Source organism: Ctenopharyngodon idella, chromosome 17 (assembly GCF_019924925.1).
Source record: "Ctenopharyngodon idella isolate HZGC_01 chromosome 17, HZGC01, whole genome shotgun sequence".
Classification (NCBI taxonomy): Eukaryota; Metazoa; Chordata; class Actinopteri; order Cypriniformes; family Xenocyprididae; genus Ctenopharyngodon; species Ctenopharyngodon idella.
This window is the reverse complement of record NC_067236.1, coordinates 13547538-13574607: the sequence shown is the minus strand read 5'-3', so window position 1 is coordinate 13574607 and position 27070 is coordinate 13547538. Positions and strand designations below refer to the sequence as shown.

The following is a 27070-nucleotide window of genomic DNA, read 5'->3' as shown; positions in this document are numbered from 1 at the left end:
TCGTCTCAGCTGAGCCCTATATTTTCAAGCAGGCAGACGAGAAGCGGTTGCCATTGATGAAGGTGAATGGCGTGCGCCACTACTGGCAAATTGATAGATTGCAATGTTTCCACAGCATCTGTTGCATGCTGGTGTTTATTACACCTGATGAAAGTGAGTCAGAGGGGGGCTTGGCTGAACGCTGCCCTCACCCAGAACTCCCAGCACTCCAAATCGAGATTGATCCCCCACTCCACTGCCATGACACCAGGACTAATACTCTCTCTTGTTTTGTTGTGGTTCTCTGCCAAAACAAGCCCCTGGCACAGCTGACATGTATGTGTGCCAGGAGACTGGCGGCTTTTGTCCAGTGGAGAGGAGGCAGTGAATAAGATAAAACAAAAGGCCATTTTATAACACCTGAGTTCAGTAGTCACATTCTGGTATGACCAGGTCTTACACGGGTTGTTTTGCATTTGGTTGAGATTTGAAAGGTACAATCATCAAAACATTAATATATACATTCTCGGCAAGTTTGCACAGCAGCAAAATTAGTACAAAGCTGAATGCTCAGTTCTTTTTGGGTAAAATAAACAGGGCTCTTATATTTGTACCAGAACAAATAGGTCTAGATGCAATATCTACAGAATTGGATAAAGAACCTATTTTAGACGATGCCCCACCTCATTCACCTCCAGCATTTTCTATAGCTGCTTATAAGACTTTTGTCCAATTTTGGACAATCCATCACCACAGATCAAATTCAGTTTAACAATATTTCTGGGTTGCCTTGATAGCACAATCCTCTTTAGATTATGCCACAGCATGTCAATTGGCTAAAGGTCAGGACAACATGGATTTTATTATTTTTCAACAATTTTATTGAACAAGAATAAAAAACGTGCATTTTATTCCTTTTCGGTCATTGTCTTGTTTAAGCACCCAGCCTTTCTAAAGCTTGAAGCTGCTATCCTTACATTGTCCTGTAAAATGTCTTGATACACTTTCAAATTCATTGTTCCTTCAGTGATTGCAGTGTCCAAGCAGTAAAGCAGCACTAAACAGTGATGCTCCTTCCTTCATGCTTCACATTTGAGAAGATTTTTTTGGTGTTGGTCTGCAGTGCTTTTTTTCCTCTAAACAAAGCATTTTAGATTTTAGCCAAAACATGTCAAGTGTCCAGTATTGTCTCATGTGGAATGTCTATGTGGTCTTGAGCAAATATGAGACATGCCTTATTTTTTATTTTATTTATTTTTGGCAGCAGTGGTTTCCTATGTTGTCCTTTTATTAACCCCATTCTTGTTCAATGTTTTGTCTGATAGTAGACAGATAAACAAAGACTTTCACAGTTAGGGTTAGTGTTAGAGTTTTCTTTTGCTGTTATCCTTGGGATCTTTCTTTTAGATGAAGATCAGAGCATATTTATGAGTTCTGTAGTATCTAAAGCAACTTCTACAGTGTGGTTAATGTGAAGCACGTAAAACATGCACAAAATGCACTCATTTGGATTTGTGCCGAATGAGAGACGTATGCGAGCCCAAGTTTGGGCTCCAGTAGCATATTTCCCACCACCTGGTTTCAGTTTTGCTAAATTAATTTGCTTAGCTTGGTTTTTATAATATATGTTATTTATATACTGTATATTTTAAACTCCTGTTCTGTTCTGAATACTGTCAAATTTAAAGTAATTGTTGTGGATTGAGGAGAACTAAAATACATGTTTTGTAGTGTTTATTTTTTGGTTTATTTACCAATATTTTACATTATTTCTAAAAATTATTAAAACTGACTTGGGACTATACACAGATGCGACTGATGAGATGCTTATTTTTTTGTTGTTGTTGTTTTGTTTTTAACAATGCAATTTTGACAAAGTATGGTAATCAATGCAGATATTGTGTATGTTGCTGAGGTGTTCTGGGTGGTTGCCAGAGGAATAATTTCTGTGATATTCTGGTCCTTTGATGTGGCTTGGGTCCCTCTTTCAATTGTAATCTTGGAGATTTTGATCACCCATTTTATCGTAAGTCTGATCACTTAGAAAAGAAATAACACACCTCTCCTCAACAAGCTGGCTTAAGGTAGCGTTATTGTCCTTAAAGGATTAGTTCACTTTAAAATGAAAATTAGCCCAAGCTTTACTCACCCTCAAGCCATCCTAGGTGTATGACTTTCTTCTTTCTGATGAACACAATCGGAGGCATATTAATAAATATCCTGACTAGGGCTGTCAACGTTAACACGTTAACGCATGCAATTAATTCAAAATCCTTAACACGTTAAAATAATTTAATGCATATTTAACGCAAAAAATTACGGAAGCATGTGAAATTGCATCATAACGTAATTTACGTCACGCAGTTGATCTTAAAGTCTATGCTTATTATATCAGAGATGGCAGAGAGAATTATTCATCCCAGTGTCTGTTTCGCTTTAAAACACGAACTCATATTGTGTCGTATCCGAAGAGCGCGAGCCCTCCCGCATTGCGCTTTTCCTGTCTGAACGGGACGTCGAAACATCCCACCACTGTATGGCCAGATGATATGAAAACTTTGTTTCTTAGCTGGATAAAGCAAACCAGCTTCTTGCTATGAAAGTTTTGATGGATGAGGATTGCAATCAATGTAAAGATGATTGCGGTGACGTACAGGAGTCGTACATTAAGCACTCGTGAGTCTGTTTGATGCGCAAACAAATCATGTATGAGTGCTCTCGACGCACTGATCTTTATGCACAGACACACTTCAGTACATTCACGTTGTTTTCACACACATTCAGGATAATGTTTGATAATGTTCTAAAATGTAAACAAAGTCTTTGCTGTTGCACATACTATACACTGTGAATTATGATTTTTTTTTTTTTTTTGTAATTTTTTTTTTTTTAATGGGTGCTTTGGTGTAGATAAATGTATGAATTATATGAAATCATATAATTTGGTTATTTGGCGTCCTTTTTTGAAAAGACATCTAAATTTACCTTGAAAAAAGCTGAAAAATACAGTTTTGTGAAAATCACACTTCAATCTGATGGTTTACTTCTGCTGGATATAGGCAATGATGGCAAAATGGATGTGTTAAACAAGATAAATGGTGTATGCTTAATTTCACGATAAGTGTGTGATTAATCACGATTAAGGGTGCACGATTAATTGCGATTTAAAAAAATAAATAAAAAAAAAATCTATTGACAGCCCTAATCCTGACGCATCCAAGCCTTATAATGGCAGTAAACGGGACCAACGAGAATGAAGCTCAAGAAAATGCATCCATCCATTATAAACAAACTCCACATGGCTCTGGGGCGTTAATAAAGGCCTTCTGAAGTGAAGTGAAGCAATGGGTTTGTGTGGATGGATGCACTTGAGCTTCATACTCATTGGTCCCGTTCATTGCCATTATAAAGCTTGGATGCATCAGGATATTTATTAATATAACTCCGATTGTGTTCATCAGAAAGAAGAAAGTCATATACACCTAGGATAGCTTGTGGGTGACTAAAGCTTGGGGTAATTTTCATTTTAAAGTGAACTAATCCTATAACACAAATGGTGCAGGGCAAGTGCACTTAGAGTATGCACTTATGGTTAGCGATTTGTTCAGATTATATGAGAATGCAATATTGTGTAATAACTTGAATGGCTATGATGCTAGCAATGCATAGTCATACACTCATTTCTTTATGACCCAGTATGTCACATTAATAATATTTACACAATTATACAAAGTAATAGCTGGCAAATAGGACATCTATCAAAACAAAACGTTTTTATGGTAGTCACACATTCTTATAAAACCAGCTAGTCCAAGTTTAAACAAATTCTGTCATATAATATAGATGATGTCTTATATAATGCTGTTTTAAGTAACTCTCCTAACGTTTACAGGCTCATATTCTGTATCTGGATCCAGTGCAGCTGGCACTCATCTGTACATTTTGTTAATAGATCCTCTGGGCCTACTGTCATAATATGCTGGAATGCGAGGTAGTAAAAATTGATGGTGCAAGACGTGAGTTCTAGGATCCTGTCCACACCTTTCAGATAGCCACTCAAATCCCCTTATGCCGTCTCCTGCCACCCATTGATGTAGCAGACTATACAGGCTACATTTAGCAACAGAATTCATTTAAAATGAAATGAGAGTTAGATTGATTTCCGTCAGAGGTCTATACAAAGAGAGAAAAACAAGAATGGTGGAGTTAAAGATTAATATTCTTTTGGCGATGCGGCTGTCTGTGCGCTATGTTTTATTCTATTTAGCCTGTCCATATCATTCTGCATCTCCTCCATCTGTCAACACTGACTCATGACTCATGGCATACACCTGCCCGGTCCTCCTCAGGGTATCTGACAGGGCGATAGGAGACATGAGGTGAGCGCAGGCCATAAAGCGGTCAAATGGATGCATAAATATGCAGCCATCGTGAATATTTCAAAAATAATGTTGAAAATAAACATATTCATCATTATGCTTAATGGGCTTAACTCTGATTTTAATATGCTATTTTTCATGTCATGCTGGCAAAGGACAGATAAATATATCAGATAAATGCAGAATAAAATATAATACAAAAATGTGAGTCTAGAAATGCATTTAGGAATTATAGTTTGCAAGTAAAGCTGCAAATTCCTCCCATCAATGTCAGATGCCTCCGTAATAATCTCCTGATACATGCAGCACAATCAAGTGAAAATCTCTGCACGACATAAATGATCGATCTATTAGACAGCCTAATTGCGAAAGTGCTATTTCTTCCTGTTTTCTTCAAAACATGAAGTTTCACCGTAAATGACGTAAGCCTGCTCCGGCCCGGAGCGTTAAGTGCAGTGTGAATGCAGGCCAGCGGGGGAGTGGGAAAGGGGGGACAATCGCGCCACGGCACGGTACAGCACAAATGTGCCTAGTGTGAGTACACTCTAAGTCTCAATCTCAGTTCCTGTGATAAAGGAGACTGGGGTCACTCTGACATTACAGCCTCATTAACTGAATGCACACTCTCTTTATAGGTCTTCCCGCCACCAAAAGCAAATCAAACGCTGCATCTGCAATGAGCTAACTGCAACGCCTAGAATGAATCAGCCATTTATTTTATCCCCTGCTGAAGCAATTTAGCCTTGCCAGTTATAGTTGTATTGTGCCTTTTTTCTTTCCAATGTCATCAGCAAGCAAATTCCTTTCCGTTTTTCTCTATGCATGCAAATGTGTTCAATCATTTTTCAATGAGACAGCAATCAAACCTGTGGTAGACAGAGAATTATAAATACCTGAAGCTAATCATTCGCTGTAACAACAATGAACTAATGATGACAAATTTTCCTAATGATTTCATCTGTAAATTTTCCTAACCTGACCTGTCTGAAGCTTATTTAATTTTCGACTTTATACTTGAAGCAATAGGGTCAAGTTTACATAGTCTGTCCAAGACCTTATCACTTGGACAGGAAGAAACTGTCTAACCAACAATGACTAGCCACAGTTTAAGTTTTTATGTGCTATTTAGAGGTGGGTTTATCGAATGTAAATGTATAATATCATAAAAAATAAGTGTGGCAGTAAATTGCATGGCAGTCTCAATGAACAGTTGTACAGAAGACACTCAAAAACACATGAAATGCTTGAAAAAGACTTTGAGTTCAGAATTTGACCAAATATAATAATGCATAATGTACAGTCAGCTGACAGTACATTATGCACATGGCTGCAGAAATCATTCTAATATGCTGATTTGGTGCTCAAGAAAATTTATTTTCAATGTTAAATACAGTTGTGCTTCCTAATATTTTTGTGAAAACTGATTTAGTTTAATTAGTTTAAAATTAGTAATAATAATAATTTACTGACCCCAAACTTTAGAACAGTGGTGTATATTGATTATATTTATGTACTACATGTGAAATCAGTTGGTCAAATATACAGTTTTCAGTAGTAATTATGTAGCAAATACATCAGTCATTACAAAACACCAACGGAACTCTAACTGCTGCAACAGTATAAAACGCTCCTGATATTTTAATAACAATTACAAAAAGAATATTTCATTACCTTTTCGATCTTCAAAGGGTTCAGTTTGAGCAGATGTTTTTACCGTCATCACTATCATCAGAGCTCATTTCCCCAGTACATTTAGCATCTGGCTCATATTTGTGATCTCAAACGTATTTTTAAAACTATCATTTTCAGTGTCTTCAAAATCAATATTTTGATCGCTGACAACTTCTTCACCAGATCCACCATCAAGTGACAGTGAAACTAATGTTTGATTGCATACAGTACTTGCTCTGCAGTAAATTGCTGAGCCATTTCAAGTTTTGCTGATGATACTTGTGAATTCTTTTGTTTTATACCTTTTATAAAACAAAATTATGGTATTATTGGTAATTATGAATGAACATTACATCATCATTGTGTATAGGGACTTTCACACCGGAGGAACCTTTTCAGAGATCCTAGAACTATTGGCTGAAGTACCCGGATTTTGGCGTGTTCGCACCGCAGGAACTAGGAACGATTTTAGTTCTAGGAACTTCTTTTGGGGGAACTAAATTAGCTCCAACTTCAGAGTAGGGTCTAAACCAGCACTATAGGAACTATCAGTGACATAAGTGTATGTTGATTGGTCAAACGCATGTCAAACACAGACACCTGGCATTTTTAAAAAGCTGTGTAAATATATTTACTTCATGAACGGGTTTCATCCGTTATCACAAAACCCACGACACACAACAAACACAGCTCCGATCATGGCATCCTCCATCCACCGTTTTTTTAACATTTGTAAATGCCGCGCTTAAATATGTCGATGTCGGCCGCTTCAGAGTTCCTATTCCTGGTGCGAATGCAACCAGGAACATGGCCTATTTAGTTCCCGGGGAACTACCATAGTGGCTAGTTCCTATAACTGAGTTCCTAGAAGTATTCGGTGCGAAAGCCCCTTATCAGATATTGCCACCTTGAGGAATAAAGGTGAATTGCACTTATTGAGTCATCAGAAATTCAATTATTGTTGCACAGAAGAAAAATATACTTGCGCTATTACATACCTCGGGTCTCCAGCGACCCCATGCACTTTTTACAAAAAAAAAAAAAAATAATAATTAGAAAACAGACATTCTTTAATATTTTTTTTTTCTTGTTATATTATTCATAATGCATATATTGAGGAATACTAATGATGTCTAACTTTAAAAAATGAATGAGGAAGAGGGCAGTGAATGACGTCCCTGATTGAAAAATACCCTAGGTATGCATTTAAGGGTTAAGCTAACCAATCTTTTTTGAAACTGGTGATTTCAGACAGTGCTTGTCATTGTTAAGCCATCTGTGCAATATGGATCAAATGTTAGATAATGTGTGCAGTCCATTGGTGTGCCATCTGAGACTACTGCAGGGAGTGATTTCTGGTTCAGTGTGGGGGCAGAGACGCTGGTCAGCAGATGCAGAGGATGCTCTCTTGGCACACATATTCCCACTCAAGAAGCTTGGTCATTCCACAAACCTCCCACCATCCAAGTCCTTTATGATCTTGTGCCCCATCTGAGTGGGATATAAAAAGCTAGGGGAATAATTGACCATTTTGAATGAACAAATTTATGGGCTGTAAACGCTCATGGTTGAAAGCATTTAAAGGCGAACCCGCATGACTATCTGTTGTGTGGAGACCAGAGAGAGAGAGAGAGCTCAGCTGTGGCAAAAGTTCTTGAGTAATTTCAAACTATGCTATTTGAAGTTTTTATGGTGCATTTGTCTAAATGTCCTTCTCAGTAACTTGAGAGGCCATGAGAGAAATGAAAATATGCATGTGTGGCATAAAGTTGGGCAATTTCATTAAAAAGCTTTCTAAACAATTTCTAAACCCGCTTTTTCCCCTCCCTTTTTTTTTTTTTATTCTTTTTGTTGCAGTTACGGAAATTGTATTCCAAACCCATGCTGCTTAACAAATAATCCAGTTATATATGAATACTCCGGCATTTTAAACAATATGTAACAAAATATTCTGAAATAAGTGGATTTAGTAGATTTAGTCATTTAAACCTAAATGACCCTTTTGTCCCTTGAAAAGGTCTTTTAATCATTTACGCAGTGCATTGAATCATGTCAGAGCTAAAATGTTCTGCATAATAGTCTCTAAGTCTCTAATAACACCGCTATACATAACAAATGGTCACATTGACAGGATAAGGATTTTTACAGAATGCTTTGCAACCAAGTAGATATCTAGTAAAATAAAACAACCTTTTCAGATGCTTCATTAACCGTTTGTACCACACAAATTGGCTTACCTATGCGATGTCAGGGAAATATCTGCAAAAGCTTTGACAGGGAGCAAATTATTTTTTATTACCATTATTATCTGACGGTGTGTAAAACATACATTATTCATGTAGCAATTTCAGTTTGTGAAACGTTGTCATCTTGTGTTTTCCACTTGCTACGATTAAGGTTTGTGATGTTTTTTGATGTGAATAGGTGGATGGAAACAAAGCTCAAGGAAACTATTACTTGAAACCAGAGATGTTCAGAGTTTAATCGCAGCCATTTCCAGGGTTATTGTGAATGATCGACTCTAAGTGTTTGCTTCAACGAGTGTCAAAGGGGATATGATCACACATTCAGGGAATTAAGACATTAGATAAGTGAGGGGTCTAAATGAGGATAAATGGCCAATAAAATCTGTGTCCTTGGCCATCTGGTAAGTCATCAATTCTCCCTTAGATTGCTACTATGGTGGGTGCAGGAGCCGTGTGACACATCCAGAACTTGTCGCAGGCTTTGTTGAATTATTTCTCTCAGCCTCATTTGGAACAAGCAGGGTGGAGAAACGGCATTTAAGAGTGTGGTTTCGGAGACCAAGGACACAGTAGATCTGCAGTCAGGGCCGTAGCCACCATAGACATTGAGGGGGACAAGTCCCCCCAATAATTAGAAATTACCAAACTGTCCCCCCCAATATTTGATATTATTAATGCTGCTCTGCTGTACTCTATTATGCACTACTCTGTTTGTTGTTAGGATGAGTCAGAATGAGTGAGCTGGCCAATCAAATCAAAGAAGGCGGGGCTTACGGTTCACAGAAGATGAGTGCGAATTCCAATGCGATGATTTGTTTTAGCAGTGAAAGAGTACATGGCGAGCAAGTAGCTAAACATTTATTATTCGACTACTGTTTTATGATTGAAATATTCAGTGACCAACAGTAATATTGAAAACATGCTACTATTTGATTACTATGATATAATTAATGTAATTCATAACTGAATGCGACAAGAAGACATTCAAATAAGAGTGAAAAAAAAAAAAAATATATATATATATTTAAAAATATTATTTTCAAATCATTTAAATGGATCACTTAATGTTTATGTATTTAAAAAAATGTATTTTAAAGAGCTTAGTTTAAAAAAAAAAATAATCCAAGATTGCAGAGAAAAAATGTTGCTTATGTATCCACCTTATTTTTCAGGTAAGAGTGGACACGGCCATTTGTAAATTTAATGTTTCTGGCTTCTGGTGTCATTATTTCCAGTTATTTTTAGCTGTACAAAGTAGCTGATTATGCTGCTTGATATGGCAAACTGGTATTTTTTACCATATTATTTTAATGTATTGTCTTTACGCTGGTTTGTAGCGCAAACAATTTTACAGCTTACTGCACTTTGATATTCTTTTCGTTATTTCCCTATAGCGGCTAATAAATCGGAAGTCTCACACAGTCACAGAAAATGCCTTACTTCCACAAAATAAGGTGGATTTGGTCTACCCTACTTCAGAAGGATATGCAGAGTAGGGCTATTGTTATATGTATAACGGTTAGTTCTGATCAAAAAAATCTGGACAAGAGACTTTCTGCTGATATTTCACCAATATAAGCTGAACTACTCAAGGTTAGAAAGCATTAAGCTTGCGGTGTCAGAATGTCAGTCTGACAGTCATGCAATGATGTCTGATAGTCTAGTCGCAGATAAAATTAAACCGTAAATAAATGACTTTCGACTGATTTGTTATAAAAGTGCGTATCAAATATGCTAAACACGGTAGCTCGAACGTGTGTGTGACGCGCTAGAACAGATCTCATTGGTTCTTGCACATCACACATGCGCACTTAAGCTTTTTCTTAGGCTTTGAATAGCGGTTGGCAAACCCACTTGAAGGTGCATACCGCCACCTACTGCACATTGCGTGTGTGACAGCTGATGTAAAATAAAAGTTTGAGAAAAAGCTGATACCGATCAGTTAGGGGTGTGCGATATGGCAAAAATATGATATCACGATTTTTTTCAGGAAAATCACAATTCTTCATGTTGTTTTTACTATTTTGCAAGTGACTGAGAATTACAGCCAAACTAATTTCCCTATTTTAAAAACAAAGCCTTACAAAATAACAAAATATATATATAAAAAAAAAAAAAATGGCAGACATTTAGGCCAAAGTGGCGAAGATAAAAATCTTTGTCATTATTTTATCTTTGTTATTAAAAAAGAAGAAAAACATAGGCTACACATTATACAAATGAAATTAATAAAATGCTTTATTTTTTCAGCTACAGTAGGTGTATTTAACAGTAGCATTCAAGTAAAAAATTAAATGAACATATAAAACACTAGACTTCACTGTATAAACTATACATTGATTCTTAATAAAGCTAATGTATTAAAGTTCTCAGTCAAGAGCAGTGGGTGATTTTCTCTTTAGGGATAATTAAGGATAGTTATCCCCCCTAAATCTGCCATAATTTACTCTGTCAAGTTGTTTTAAACCCTAATGAGTTTCTTTCTTCTGTTGAAAATAAGTTATTTTGAAGAATGTAACCAGACAGTTGCTGGTCCACAGTGACTATGTTTTTCCTACCATGGAAGTCAATAGAGACCAGCAACTGTTTGGTTTACCCACATTCTCCAAAATATTTTATTTTGTGTTCTGCACAAGAAAGAAATTAATAGAGTTTTGAAACATTACAGTGAGTAAATAATGACAGAATTTTCATTTTTGGGTGAACTATCCCTTTAAGGACAAGCGGCAGCATGGTTATTATTAGGCTGCTCTGTCACTTTAAGACCTGCACGTATCTCTAATATACAGCCACGCATCCAATTTTCTCTCAAATGTTTACTTTCACTTTAGACATAACCAACTATGTTTATGTAAACTTTGTGTGTATTTGACAGTATTAGAGCAATCGGACTCTAAAGATAACTTAGTGATCAGGCGCTGTTTGACAGGCTTTTGGTGACTGTGCGCTTTGCGTGTACTCGTTCTGAAAATATATTACTCTCTACCGCTGCGTTAAAATGTGAATGTACGTCACGTTGAACAGTATGCTGAGACGGAGGCGCTGGAACTGCAACTGATAGAAAGCACTGTAGCACGATACTAAGATATTTCTTCATAAGCAGATCGTGGAGACATTTTAATCGTCCACGATCAAAAATCGTTATATCGCACACACCTACGATCAGTTAAAAAATGCTTATTCGGCCCCGATACCGATCCTTGAAATTGGCTTGGGACATCCCAAATTAAAACTGAGAAATAGCAATAAAAGTGGTCAAATGTGTGTGTGTGTGTGTGTACACATATATATATATATATATATATAATATATATATATATATATATATATATATATAAAATCCCTAAAATTTATGTTTTATGCCTATGTACAGTGTTATTAGTTTAGCAACATGCTAACATGAAACACTATAAGAATCATTTGAGAGTTGAAGCTCCAAATTGGAGTGTTCCAGATCAAACTTTTACTAGGAGGTTAAAGCACTGCCAACCAAGCAGTTTTCTTATTACTGTTGTCTACCCTCTTGCTGACCCTTGTGAAACAAGTTGTTTTTGCTGATGTGCCTTAAACTTGATGTAAACACCATCTTCACATGTAAAATGAATTTATAGTACAAGAGCACTTTGCTGTGTTCACATACAAGCTGTGGGTTGGCTGTCAGGTCCAATATAGTCTACACTTCCTTTAATAACTGCTAATGCAAAGCCTGCACTGCACTCAAAACAGATTCACTAAACAATCCACTCTAAAATGTGCTGCACAAAGGGATTACTTCTAAATACTTTTGGTATATGGCTAGACCAAGAGATGTAACGGAATACATTTTTAACTGTCAAAGTATAAAATGTGAAAATATTCCAAAGTCTTTTCTGCACTTAAATGTAGCCTAATGTCTAATTTAGTGCATTTAAAATGAGTAAAACTGTACATAGTGTTAGAACTATACTTGAGATGGAGACAGTTGTAACAAAAGCACTCATTGTCTTCAGTCAAAAAACAAAAACAAAATTAAAAACAAAATGTAGGGTTTTGACATTTATTTTGTTAGCAGACAGTTAAAGGTCCACGAGAAAAAGCTCAAGCATTAGAGAACGGTGCTAGCAATGGTTCATGCGTTTGATTCCCAGAGAATGCATGAACTTACAAAATGTAGTATACCTTGAATACAATGTACATTGCTATGGATAAGTGTCTGCCAGATGCATAAATGTAAATGTTTATTCTGATCATTATTTGTAGAGTAAAAAAAAAAAAAAAAAAAAAAGCCATTGACTGTGCTATACACAGACACAAACAGTTTGGCAGTTTGTCATTTCACGCATAGATGGTCTTGTAGGAGTTTTAGAGTTTTTATAGTTACAGTATGTTTTCACAGTACATCAAACTCCTTTGTCTAAAAAAAAATCAAGAAAATAATTTCTCAAATCACAGTTTTAAGGCTTATTCTGTGTGTAGTATGTGACTAGATTGCTGACATTTTATTCTTAGTGTGTCAGTAAAGGTTAATATATCACACTCTCTCTCAATGAAATTGGTGACCTGCAACCAATTGAATTTGAGTGCTCAGAGCAACATGTCTCGTCAGAAAAAACAGCGCTTTCCGAAATCAATTTATTTTTCTTATTCTTCAACCTTGAAAAGAGCCATCACAACTTTTCACATCTCATTAAAACCTAAGTTTCCCTGTGGCATTTAACCACCATTATCTGAGGGTTTTAACAAATGATTGACCATCATAGCAATTGTGTTTTGATAATCTCTAAGTGGAAAAAAAGCTCAGGAATGTTCTCTAAAATCTGGCAATTTCACCAGTGTTAGGTCATGAAATATTAACGAGCTCTAATGCAGCATATTTTAAAACTTGACATTGTTGAGAGAACCACTTTTGGATGAGCAGTGAACTGAAATGTTTTGACAGATAACCTAAGAATGGTCAGATCAGGTAGAATTAGCTCTTTAATCCAAAAAAAGTTTAAACCATGAACTACATATGTGGGACAAAGAGATCTTATGAAATTTAAAAGCTTATTCTTCATAAAACATTCATATTTTTAGAGGAAAAATACTTTTATATATGGAGCTAGTTAATATATATGTAATATTTTAATTCCTAAATTGGTTGAAACAAAGATACAATATTGCATTCAAAAGTTTTTAATATAAACACAAACATTTCTCATCAGATCATACTAAAACTAAATTTTCTAAGTTATACATTTACATTTTATGGTGTATTATATGTATAAATGCTCATGCTTAAAGATAAATGCCAAATAAAATTGGAAACAGATTTCAAACTCATTACCTGAAAACTTGCTCTGTCTACCATTGGTTGGACATACAGATAAACCCTCCTCTAACACTTAATACTGGTCAGTCCTGGAGTCAACATTAGCCGCTTTTCCACCGTCGGGCCGAACGATTCTTAGAATGGTAAGGAATGGTTCCAGTTGTGTTTCCACTGGAGGCTGGTACGGCACGGCACAAACCGTTCTCGGCCCAGAATTCTCGGCACGGTTGTCTAACCGTGCTGAATCGTTCTGGTAGAATCCGTGAAGTGACGTCGGCACTCAGGATTGGTCACTTGTCTGTTGCCTGGCTACCAGTTTCTCCGTAGCTGGATAAGCACTCTATTTGAGTGACGTAAACACAAATTAATAATAAAATTAAAAGAAATATCTAATCATCCGCCATAACGCGGTCCTTATTACATCTCATATCATAAGTAAACCGTTGCGTTACCAAGGCAACAACTAACGGTTTTATATTACATTCCAAAGAGCGGCCGTTATCAGCCCCACAGTGGGAAAATGAAACCGTAACCGTACCAGCTGGTCCGGATCGGCACGGAATGGAATGGTTACGCAATGAGAACCGTTCGGCCCGACGGTGGAAAAGCGGCTATTGTTATAAGTCAGGCTGATCAGGGAACTCAAACAATGTTTTCAAAAGTCAGTCTTTTATAACTTTTGGGCAGGGCTGGCCTGTGGCATAGCTCAGGGCGCAAATTGATATCTGTTGTGCCACTAACCTCCCTCATTACTGACAGTGCTTACAGTAAGTGTTGCAGTGCTTATGTGTTATGCTGTCCACAGGAATGATACTTGCGTACCAGCAGCTCTCATAAACTGCTGGTACTCTGTTTTGTCGCAGCTCAAGAGAGACCCGTATATGTACTCTCCCGTGTGTGTGGTTTCACTTTCAAATTCTGTTTTGATCTTGAAAACTGAGAAAATACTATTTCCACACATTTCTTTCTACACATTTAATGTGATTAAAAAAATCACATTTAATTCATTGTGATACTTCTTTGTAATTAGGCCTTGTGAAATTCATTTGCAATTTCTGAAGGAAAATTGTTTCAAAGTAAATCCTACAATTTTTTTTTTCAGCGCACTAATACATATACAGTATGTGTGTGTGTGTGTGCATATATATATATATATATACACACACTATATTAATTTAAATTTAGTGCAGTACATTTTCTTTAGAATGAAGCTTCTGTAACTTTGTTTACATTTAATTTATACTGCTGCTTGCTTTCACTTTTCCACAATGAAGTCTAGGCATGTGCAGTTTTTAAACAACAGATCCTTGATTTTTGGATGCCACTAACTTCACAATGTTCTTGTGTACATTTTTTATTTATTTATTTTTTAACAATCAAAAGGCCATTGGGAACAGGTTGTTTCTCAAATTTGATATTTATTGTCACAAATAAACTAGAGTTCAATTAAGTGATTAAGACGATGTACTAAAAATGGAAAAGTTTTTCCTTTTGCTGTTTTTTTTTTTTTTTTGCATAGAGATGACACCATCGTCAAAATGATCTCCATTCACATGGATCTGTGAAAATGAATAAATGCTGTTTTATGCTGCCAGGCCAGTAGTTGGCGATGTCACTTTGTAAAGAAAAACTACGCAACTATAGACTGAACACGTAATACGCATGCGTTTTTCGTTGTTTATGCAAAGACGGTAACAGTATCGTTTTCAAAAACTTGCACTTTAAAACTCATTTTCTAAAGTTTTCAGGCCCCCAAAACGCAGTGTAAATGAAACTTATGTAGTGTTGTGCAAACTTATGTGCCCTTATGTGCAAATTTAAAATCTTGCCTAGGCGAAAAACAAAGTCTAGGCTGGCCCGGCTTTTTGGGAGAATCAGCCTATATATTAGTCAAACCAAAATGAATTCAGACACCTTGAACATTTCATTCATTATTACAGTTTATTCACTATAGTTTAAAAAAAGGTAATAAAATATGACAAGATCTCAGAGTTAAACTGTGTCAGAAAAAAAAAAATCTTAATTATGTCAGATAACACTTAAGCAAAACATGGTCAGGTCAAAGTATCTGAATAAAATATATATATATAATACAAATGAAACATAACATAGAACTCCATTTAGTCTGAGCTATAAGAGAGCAATCATTCTTTCCTCTGGGATCTGCCTTCCTTAACAATGGAAGCACCAAATTCTGTACCAAGGAAGCACATGCACCGGGCAAAAGAACAGAAAACACGCATATTTGTACGCCGCCTGGGGCTTCAACCAGCAGTCCTCTGATAAACAACCTGGTCCCACCGGTGCTTTTAACACTCCAGTGAATACGAGACGAATGTGTGGTTGGAACATAACAGTTGGAATGGTTTGAAAGCCATTCTAGCAGAATAAACGAATATAAGAATACATGAAAAACCACAGGAAAAGTGTGGAAACTAGCTGTGAACATAATAATCATGCTAAAGTTCCTGAAGAATGAATTCTGACATTCACATTTATGTGAATACCAATGTTAAAATTATTAGCATTGCAGAGCTTTGTGATAAGCTTATGAGATAAAATATGGTAATGTACTTACTTTGACACATCATTATTGAATTAAAACTTTATATGACTTTATCTGCATTCACCCGACATTGCACTCTTACAAATGCTAAACTCCAATTTAAGACTTTAAAATCTAGCTGAGTTTACATTTATTAACATTTGCCAGCCTCTTGTAGATAAGGTTTTCATGTAGGGTTATTTCTTCAGCTTTGAATACTTTTATTTCCAACTATTAGGTTTTTTTTTTTTTTTTTTTTTTTTTTTTTTTTTTTTTTTAGCTAACAGATTTAATTTTCATCAATGGTTATCAAAGGGCACATTTGAAATATGCTGTGAGAAGAAAAAAAAATCTCTTTACAATTTAATATAGACCTTCAAAGTTCAAAGCACATTTTAACAGGCTTGATGGACATGATGACTTTTTCTCCGTCTAACTGGGCTAAGAAGCCAATCAAATAACACTTCTGACTGAACTTATAACCAATGACATCCATTTCAGAACAAACTGTAATTTGGCACAGCTATGATCATTTGTCCTTTTGAAGACACATTTCATCCGTCACCTCAACACAGTCTTTGACCTTAAGCAATATGTTTTAATTAGAACCATCTCTGAAGATGGGCGACCCGACTTCAGTGTGAGCACGGGCATGACAGTCAGTCTATAAACAGCTAATATTTAAATGTCAAACAGCTAAAAAAATCAGGTGCAGCTGCATTTAAAGTTTAATTTTTTCAGAATATTGTCATGTCAGGACATAAAGAGAATCATGATTACACTTGTTTTACAAAGATTGTGGATCAAGTGAGATGGAAAAAAGTTTTACACGTTTACCAGTTCAAAAATCATGCAGAACATAATTTGCAGTACACCATCAACAATACTGTCACGTCTGTTTTAGGTTTTGGTTCACTTTTATAGTTTTATATATTCTTTTATTTCATAATTTCTCAGTCATGCTTCTCGTTTATCATGTGTGTTTGGGTTCTCACTTTCAACTCGCCTCCAGTGGACTTGTAACAAATACACTATGGTGACCTTCTTTTGGATTTGTAGTCAATAAATCCTCAAAACACTAGGGCTGGGTAAACAATATCGATTTCTCAATTTTAATCGATTCTCATTTTTACGAACCGATATCGATTCTTAAATCTCGCATGTGAACATCCTCTCCTCCACTTTAATACCAGTTATAGCGCGAAATAAACATGACTAAACATCTGAAGGTATGTTAAAATATACAGTAAAACTTACCGAAATCCGTATCATGTCTTGTGTAATAGCTCAATCAGTGTTTCAACCTTGGAAAGACATCAATAAAACAGCTTGTGAACAATGTCATGTAACGTCACATTTACCTCAGAAAAACATATTCAGTGACCATAAACTCATTAGTCAGCTAGAAAAATGAACTCTAGAAAGCAGCATTCTGATAAATATAGCTATGCACCATTACATATTCATTATAATGTTCTTCAATATTTAATGCATGTTTGAATAAATCAGTTATGTCAGCCACAATTTAAATAAAAAAAAACTTTATTTATTATAAAAAACATAATTGAGTGTAATTTAAGTGTTTGTATATAAATAAGTTCATTTTAACCTTCATTATTATAGTAAAGTAGTACCAACTGACTCCCATGTGTAAACTAGCATTAGTTGAGAGATTTTTTTTTTCCTCTAGAAAATTTGCCATGTACTGTAACTGATATACTACATCCAAAATAATCGATATCGAATTGAATCGAATCGGAATCGAATCGAATTGCAAGCATGTGAATAGAAATTGAATCGAATTGTAAAAATTGTGTCAATACCCAGCCCTAGTAAACACCACAAGTAAACATTTAACTTAACCAATCTTACAGATCATTTCAAGGTAATTTAGATTTGGATGTAACAGAATGTGATGTTGTACAATGAGTGAGCAATTTACTTTGAAATTAGTAAAATTTCACCAGTGTGACCTCTTCAGGCAGATTTTCGGACCTGTTGCAAGCAAGAGAGGCTGTAATCAGCCTTGACAGAGTAATCAGCCAACCATAGTGATGAAGAGAACATGATTGGTGGGTATTATCACATTGACAGGGTAATGAGGTAATCATAGTGCGATGGAGTCATTGCCTTTTCTCACGATACATTTTGCTTCACATGCCACACTTTAGGATCTCATATAACCACCGGGAGGTTAAACATCACTGCCTCCCTGTGAAACTTCATCTGCTGGTTTTGTTGTTGGACAGTGTTAAGGCTGATTTATACTTCTGCGTTGTAACCTCAATGGCATAGGCTACGTGTCGGTTTTCATTTATACATATGTCGCAAGAAGAAATGCGTATGAGGAAATGTAACGCTATTGCAGATTTTTTATTTTTTTTTTAACCTGGTTCTAGCAGACCAATCACAGTGCCTGCGTTCCATATATAATTTAGCCTTTAAATTAAGACAGTTTAATTTCTAAAAGTCTACAGCAGAGGTCTTCATCCCTTCTCCTGGGGACCCACTGTCTTGCAAAGTTTATTTCCAACCTACTTTAGCTCACCTGCCTGTAATTATCAAGCAGTCCTCAAGAAGAGCTTTATTAGCAGTTTCTGATGTGTGATTAGGGTTGGAGCTAAGCTCTGCAGTGAGTCCCCAGAAGTAGGGTTGACCTCTGCAAGGCTAGAAGTGTCCATAAAGTGCCCAAAAACATCCAAAAATGCTGTTCTGTTAAATAGTGAACAATATGATATCTTTGCTTATGCAAATGATAGTAAAACATTATTATTTTTTTTTTTTTAGATTGTACTTCAAAGGGAAAGTCATGTGACCGTGGGCCTGCTGGATATTATCCTGAGTTCGCCTGGAGTTTAACATCAGCGGAGGACTCCTGGGCGAAAGACCAGACAATGGCAAAGACAAAAGCAAGTTCCCAGGGGTGGGAGGAAGGTAAAGAGCTGTTTTTTTTTTTTTTTTTTTTTTTTTTTTTAAACATGTTTTCTTAACAGTGTGCATTACTTGGTAAGATCTAAATGGTTTTATTAAAGTCAAAAATATCAAAGTATGACTGAATCAACTTGACTGCATTTGGTTACAAGTAAAGGAATTTTAGGTGTTATGTTAGGTAGAAATATCTCCATATGGTACTGCACAATTTTCTTTTTTTAATGTAGTAAAGCAAATTTAACTGAGCGCTACCACCTTTATTAGAGGTATTTTTTAATTCCCAGACACATCTGATAAATAAAATATAAGAAGTTAAAAAAGGCTTTGATTAAGTCTCTCATCTCCAACTAAAGGGAATTAAAAAGGTTTCTCCATCACAACTTTTCATGTAGTTCTCTACTTCATAAACTTTGAACCATTTAAATTTAACTTGGCACAATAGTGTGATGTGAATGTGGTAAAATACAGAACAGAACGAAGAACTTCACCGTACAGTAGGAATCATCATTTTAACTTTTCTCAGAGAGGAATAGCGAGTTGAAATGAGGCAGAATGGAAATGATATGTATAAAAGCCAGAATGAAAGAGAAATTGAAGAGGGAAATAAGTGGGGTGCAACAGTTAAGAAAGCCTCATTAGATAGTCAGGTTGGAGAGAAGGTTGGGAAATTACGAACTCTTCAGGCGCACATCATGCACTTGAAAGACAAAGCGGCAGTTTCACATGCTGTTCAATCACTGTCTGGCTCCATATATTCTCTTGTTCTTTTCACACATACAACAGCTCGCCAGGAATCTGAAACATTATAAAATTATCATGATCATGCTTTGCAAAATGAAAAAGAAACTACAATGTAGATCGACCAAAGGGAAGTCTCTTTTTTGTAAACAAAACACTCTTGGACATTATTCTGCAATTTACAGGTTTAAAAAAAAAAAAAAGAAAAAAAGAATAAACTAAACAACCAGAAAAGTATTTGTGAGATGAGCCATATGTCGTGAATCGTGATATAGATATGGCATAGACCTGCGATTTATTTATAGGTGTTTCTTTAACTATAGACACTCTTTTATTTTTCAGAATTTGATTTTTTTTTTTTTTTTTTTTTTTAATCATGCCATTATAATTAATTTCTTTCTACTTTTCCTTGTCCAAGACAGAGACTTTCAATCTCAAAATATGAAACTCCATCATAAATATAATATTAATTTTTAAATTCTGATAATGAAATTGAGATCTTAACATTTAAATAATTTGGTTGGATTTCAGTTTTGTGATAATATTTTATTTGTGCATCAATATATTTTATTGTGTATGAATATCAATTTTGTTAGAATGCATAAAATGCCAGCTATGAAAATTAGCTTTTGGCTAAAGGTTATTAAAAAAAAAAAAAAAGTCATTTTCAGCACCCTCACAACATGAATGGTGATTTGAGATGTGATGGAAATTTGTTTATGATGTTCAAGTTTAAAAGGACCCATAGTTGAAGAAACAACTTAATCAATGTGAGTAATAACATTAGCAGAAGAGGTCATTTATTTATGCTACTATGTTCATCAAAAAGACGAAGGGCTATAAAGATTTTCTGAGATAAACAACCTTGCAATACCAGAAGGAAAAGCATTGATGCACTTGGTTGGAAAGGAAATGAAAACATACAGGCCAAATCATTCCTGCCCTCTTTCACCGGTTTCCAGGCAATGGACTTCCAGTGAATGATTACGCTCACCTCCTCTCCATATGTCCTCAGGCATATGGGTTTATATGTGAAGGGAAATAGAGGATGAAAAGTTTGATGAATGCAGAGAGTGAAATGCCAGGGCTATTTACCTTTCTATTGGCTGGAGCACTTACATTCTTTGGAGACTTGTTGTAGTGCATTGCTGTCACCAGGGAAGGTTGAGCACCGTGGGAATGAAGTGGGTTTTTGAGAGGTCAGTGTAATGAGGTGAACTAAGGTAAGGTCACTGCAGGAAATCAGTTGTATAAATTTGGAGGTTAAGAGCACTGATTTTATTTCTTTGGTTTTCTTTTGGCTTGATAAAGTGTTTGATATGTTGTTTTATGGTATAGTATGAGATACACATTTAGTATTATTATTGTTAATAATAATAATAATAATAATAATAATAATAATAATTTTATCTATATATTTTTTGTGTTATGTTTGTGGACATAAAATATATCAAAGATAACTTTCATCCATTTTTCTCAAATGTCAGATGATATCATCTGATACCGCCAACCTTTATTTCTCATAGACATTTAAACGGGTACTTCACCGCTGGCAAAATTGACTTTCAATAAAACTTGGCTGCCTATACAGTTGTAAGGGCGGTTTCCCTGCAGTGATTCAGGCTGCAGAATTGTTGAATGACCATAGAAATGTTTTCAGCATGATGGTGTAAAACATACAGTTAATTGTACCCAAACTGTTACCTGAGAAAGTCACTATATCGCATATCTTTACTATAGGTGCTTGTACAGTAGCACTTTTGGTGCAACGTGCAAACAGCTGCATTTTTGATGTCTCAAATGTTTGTTGTGCCTGATTAGAAATCCAAAGTCTGATCTATAGAGGATTAATGAACTAGCTTAGCATACCACTAATAGTTATCCTGCCTTGCCTAGCGTATACGCAAATGACCTTACTACCACCTGCTGCAAAAGGATAACTGGACTATTTTAATTATCTACAAGAAAATATCAGAATATTGTGATACGCTTTTGAACAGGACTTAATGAATGCCTATAACTTGGGGTCCTGGGGGATAGGATTCTGTGGGTATATACAATCTTGCACAAAACTGACACAGATTCATGTGGAGTTGACATTTACCCCATTAGCATGCTTAGCACCATTAATGATAGCAATATAGTGCTCATTATTTCATTATTTGAATAGCAAACTGGAGCGGTCAAAGCCCCGAATGATCACAGGACATTAATTCCACAGAAGCTTTAGGAGTCTATCGACTCGAGGGAGTTTTCATACTGCATGCCCAGAGAACAGGTGGTGGAGAGCGGAACTGGTACAGATCACTGCTGAGATTAAACAATTTGCATAGATCCTCACTAGAAGAAAACATTACCTCAAAGCTTGGTTAAATTCCAGCCTGTGGACAAAACATTAAAGGCAGTGTGTCATTTTTGAACAAGAAGAATCACCAAACATACATTTTTACTTTCACCAAATGGTTTTCACTGGTGATTTTGCTCCGAGTAGCTGAGAGCAAAGTGACCTACCTTTAACATGGTTTCATTACTTCTGGTATGCATGTGTCTTCTGTTTGCAAGGATTGTTGCACTTGCATATTCTCAGCCTAGAAAGGCTCACATAGAGATTATAGTGAATATGATTGAGCATTGATTTTCAATCATGCATGCACAGTCTAGACAACATCAGCTGGCTAAGGAAAATAGGAGTTGAACCCTTTACTGCCACGGTGGTTCAATTGATTAGTTTGCACAGGCTGAAGTGCTTTGAAGCAGTCTGGCGCTCTTTGTGATTCCAGGAATGCCCAACAATGTAGGGTTGAAGTATGTTAGTTTCTGAGTATGCATCATGTTTTTTAATGGAGTCCATGAAGAACCAACTTAGCCCTGGGATTTAGGGCTTAGACACATTTGCATGGATAGAATTAATGGTTGTTTGCCTGCTTTAGGGGTCTTTCGTGTTGGCCAAAAAACAAACAGTGAACAGAGAGTTGTATTCTATCCATAATAATACACTAGTGTTGCACAATATACCGGTACTACATCTGTGCAGAGCTCTGCTTCCACTACCTACAGGGAGTAAAATATAGCTGCTCAGCGCATGACAAAGAAAGAAACAAAGAAACATGCATGCATGAGAAAATAAAGCGCGGGACACTCGTGCTGCCAGACTCAGATCTGAAGTGCACACAGCTGTGCACCAAAAGCCGCATATGGACAGCATGCGATCGCAGCTTCAGGCCTCTTTCGCAGATTATTGCCCTTAAATGGCCAAAAATGTGTCAAAATGCATATCCTCGCGAGTATTCACTTAAACACAGTCGACTGAATCGGGTATGTCTTTACTAGCGAACAAAACAGTTGAGAAGGAAATCGGATGTGTTCCAGTGTATTGGGTCCGTTCTGTTCTTAAAGTGACAGTAGCCTAATAAACCAGCTGCTGTCTGTGTTGATCAAACAACGAAAGAAAATAGAAAATCACCCAGTGCTTGACTGGATAACTTGAATATATTTTTTTAGAATCAGTTTTATAGTATAGTTAATTTATTGAGTGAAAACTACCTGAATAATGTGAAGTACTGTTTATTTCATTTGTATCTTTCTTATATAGAATGTGTCATTGTTTGATTGCATTTTTGCTTTAATAACAGTGATAAATTAAAGAACTATGTTGTGATTTTTATAAAATTAAATTTAAAAAAATAATAAATGACTCATAATGAAATAAGATTTTGGTCAAAAAGCAGGGCAGGGACACTTTTCATAAAACAATGAATTTTAAAGGAATAGTTCACCCAAAAATGAAAATTCTGTCATTTACTCACCCTCAAGCTGTGCTGTACACAAAGGAAGTACACTGTGCTGTACACTGTCTCCCATGAACAGCCCAACATTAACTTCGGCCAGCACAACAAGAACATCATAGCCTTTCTGTTTCTGTTGTGTGTATATATGTGTGTATATATATATATATATATATATATATATATATATATATATATATATATATATATATTGTAAGGAACCCCGCATCGGCCCAAAAACGGAATCCGACGGCCTGGGCGAAGGTTAACGCGTGTATGCCTTTTCAGCGCATCTGTGAAGTTCACTTAATTTCACTCGTTTAATCTGACTCTAATTTTAAATGATTATTACTCTTAGGTTTTGTTCCCAATTGGAAATTAATCATTTGTTATGTATTAATTTAGATTTTTGATTATTCTGGGTATCTCATAATTTCAATTATTCGTTCATTACGGTCTCATCATCGCTTAGAGAAATTCACATCGGCCGACTGCGTTCTCACGGACATAAATTCGTCAGTTTATGATCTAGTCAGAGGATGCAGAGTTAACTAATGCATTTGAGTCGAACCGCCACATGCTTGTTCATACAAAAATACAGTTTTCTTAGTCACGATACTGCAACTTGCTAATTCAATAACAGACAAACTCAAAAAGTCCCATGATGTGCCAATATGCTCCTTTTATGGGGCTCTCTGGCTTGGCCTGTCTTGACGCAGATTTACGGAAATGACGGACTCCATAATCTACTGGTCATAATGATTTCAGAAGAATCCAGAGTAAATCAAATATAACATTTTATTTGTCAAGTAAAAATGTATCATGTCAATTTCATAGTTGGACAATTAGAAGCCAATTCAGAAATAATAAATGCATAACATCAACTGAAATGCACATGCACACAGTGGTGGATTAGTGTTTGAAGACACTTGTCCACCACTGTGTGGGGGCTTCTGGCTACAGAAAATCCCCCCTGACTGCTTTGCACTTTACCTTATATACCAAGACCAGAACAAAAGGATTGTAAATTTTTATTACACCAACACCTGTTTTGGGGGGAGAGGAGTGGGTTTTCACAAGTGACACCACCCAAAAGGAGGACAGAATTCTCCTTAGTTTTCAATCTTCTTCATAATACCAGTGACTGCTGTGAAATTGAGACCATTTTACCAATCGCACTGAGACATTTAAAATGATACCAAACATGAAAGGAATAAACAATAGATACACCAGATACATTATACTTCTTGGAGAACTTTCAGTGACTTGAGTCAGGGGGAAAGGAAGGAGGGTGTGTGTGTTTTGGGGGGAGGGCTATTGCATCCTGTAGATGTGTGAGGGCAAGGCGTTGTCCTATGCTATTTCTTTGAGATCTTCTCTCCAGATAAGCTTTATTGCTTTATTGCAGGGTGCATGATCTCAGTTTTTGTCTTAGCAGGAAAATCAAGTCTTACAATATATATATATATATATTTTTTTTTTTTTTTTGGACGACCAGCTTGCATCATCTTTTAAAAGTGACCCATATCCGATATCTGCATGTACACTATTACACTTGGAGAAACAACCCAAGGTAGACATACTATCCTGGTAAAGCTTAGGCTGAAAAGGAAGTAAAAATGGAGAGATTTGGAATGGATGCAGACAAAATGATAATACAAGCTTTTATCTTAGGTAAGCAAAACATTGGTCTTCAGCATGACTCCACTGTCACCTCATCTCCCATTGTGCAATTGAAAAGAGTCATGTGATCAGGGTTGGTGTCCACCTGAGTTCGCCATTTGCCACCATCGCTTTTTCAGTGATGTGCGATTCACATTGACGGAAATATCTGATCTGTCTGCTTACATGGCAGATGCAAATGCACATATCCGATTCATATCCAAATATGAATTAGGCCTGAAACCGATCTGAGAATATCAGAATCCATCAGTTTTTTTCTTGCTTACATGTTCGTGGGTCATATCTGATTTGTGCCTCATGGGAGGAAAAAATCGGAATTGGGTCACTTGAACCATGTAATGTAAATGCGGCCTTAGAAGCCCTTGAGGGCCCCAGCCATATCTCTGCTTCAGAACATCATAGAGACCAGGGATGGGAACTTTTCACTTAGGCTAGTGTACAGTGGCCCTACAAGACCCTTGGGGTCCCTAGGGGGTCCTGCAATATCCTGGCACCAGAATATCATAGAGGGATGGGAATGGGCTCTATTCACTTTTGGCAGTGTACACAACAAAGTTACACACCTTTATAATTCTTGGAATCTTTACCTTATTTTTGGAGAAAAAAAAAAAAAAAGTTCTTTTTCACTTCCCAAGTACATTTATATCTATTACACTTTTTCATCGTATAGAGTAAGGGAACTTACCATTAACCAATTAACAGTTTTACACCTTAGCATTTTTACAGTGTGTAATTCTGCCCTGTTTAGTTCCTATATAATTATGTAATTATGTGTGTGTATATAGTTAATTGTATATACACAATAAATATTTATATTAGGAACTAAACAGGGCAGAATTAGACAATGCTAAGGTGCAAAACTATTAATTGGTTAATGGTAAGTTCCCTTACTCTATAAGTTAGGTTGTTGGACTTTTTTTTTTTTTTTTTTTTTTTTTAAATGTCTTTAATCTGTTTCAAATCTGACAACTATGCCAATTTACATTGTAATGTGTACATATTGGAATAACATTCAAAAGGTTCAATGTTTTTTTTGTTTTTTTTTTGGTACAAATTTCATTACATATTTGCAGGCAGGGAGGGCATATTTTAAGAAAAAAAAGAAAAGAGAAAAATATGGGAGTTTGCACAGCAATTTTCGTTTTGGAGAACAAATCAAACTGGTACCCTTGCACGTCTCCCTATGACCTTCGCCCAAACCAAAAATATAAATCATCATTTCCAGTCAAATCTGAATATTTTATGCATTGAATAGCAGTGCACAGCTCGACTGCAGTTCTGCTTCAGCTTTAGAAATTGTCACTTCTAATAGGTTTCTACTGCTAGCGTCTTATATTGCATTCCAGAGAAGTTTCAGTGGCAGCGGCCCATGTCAAACAAGCGGCTAATTGAAGTTCCCACTAAACACATTTATTTATTCATCTGTTTATTCAGTCATTTATTCACATGGGGGATTAGAATGCAGTGCCCAGAGATCTGGCTCCCTCTGCTGAACCTAATCAACCTCATTACCTGTGGAGACCTAAGACTGCTGTTGACATCTAGAACAATTGACCTTTACAGTCTACTATTATGGCTCTGACATATCATATCTAAAACAATGAGGAGGTTTTATATAAAGAATACCTCAATTTCTTCAAATTCATTTTTCACTGTGGAGCCCTGTGGAGAAGTCAAAAAAACAAAATCTTAACACAGTTATTCTTTATATAACAACAGTTAAAAGGCTCCAAATTATTGAGAATTGAGATTATTTTTGGCATTTTTGTAGGATAGTATAGAGTAGACAGGAAGGGAAGTGGGAAAGAGAGTGGGGCGGGATT

General features: G+C 36.0%; 1 protein-coding gene across 3 annotated transcripts in view; it reads left to right on the top strand.

The window, feature by feature from the left end:
- Positions 1 to 27070, top strand: part of alk (ALK receptor tyrosine kinase) — a 392513-nt gene that overhangs the window by 158389 nt on the left and 207054 nt on the right. For all 3 annotated transcript variants that reach the window (XM_051869284.1, XM_051869283.1, XM_051869286.1), the window contains exon 3: positions 18898 to 19044. In XM_051869284.1, coding sequence (XP_051725244.1) covers positions 18898 to 19044 — 147 coding nt within the window. The remainder of the gene's footprint in view (positions 1 to 18897; positions 19045 to 27070) is intronic.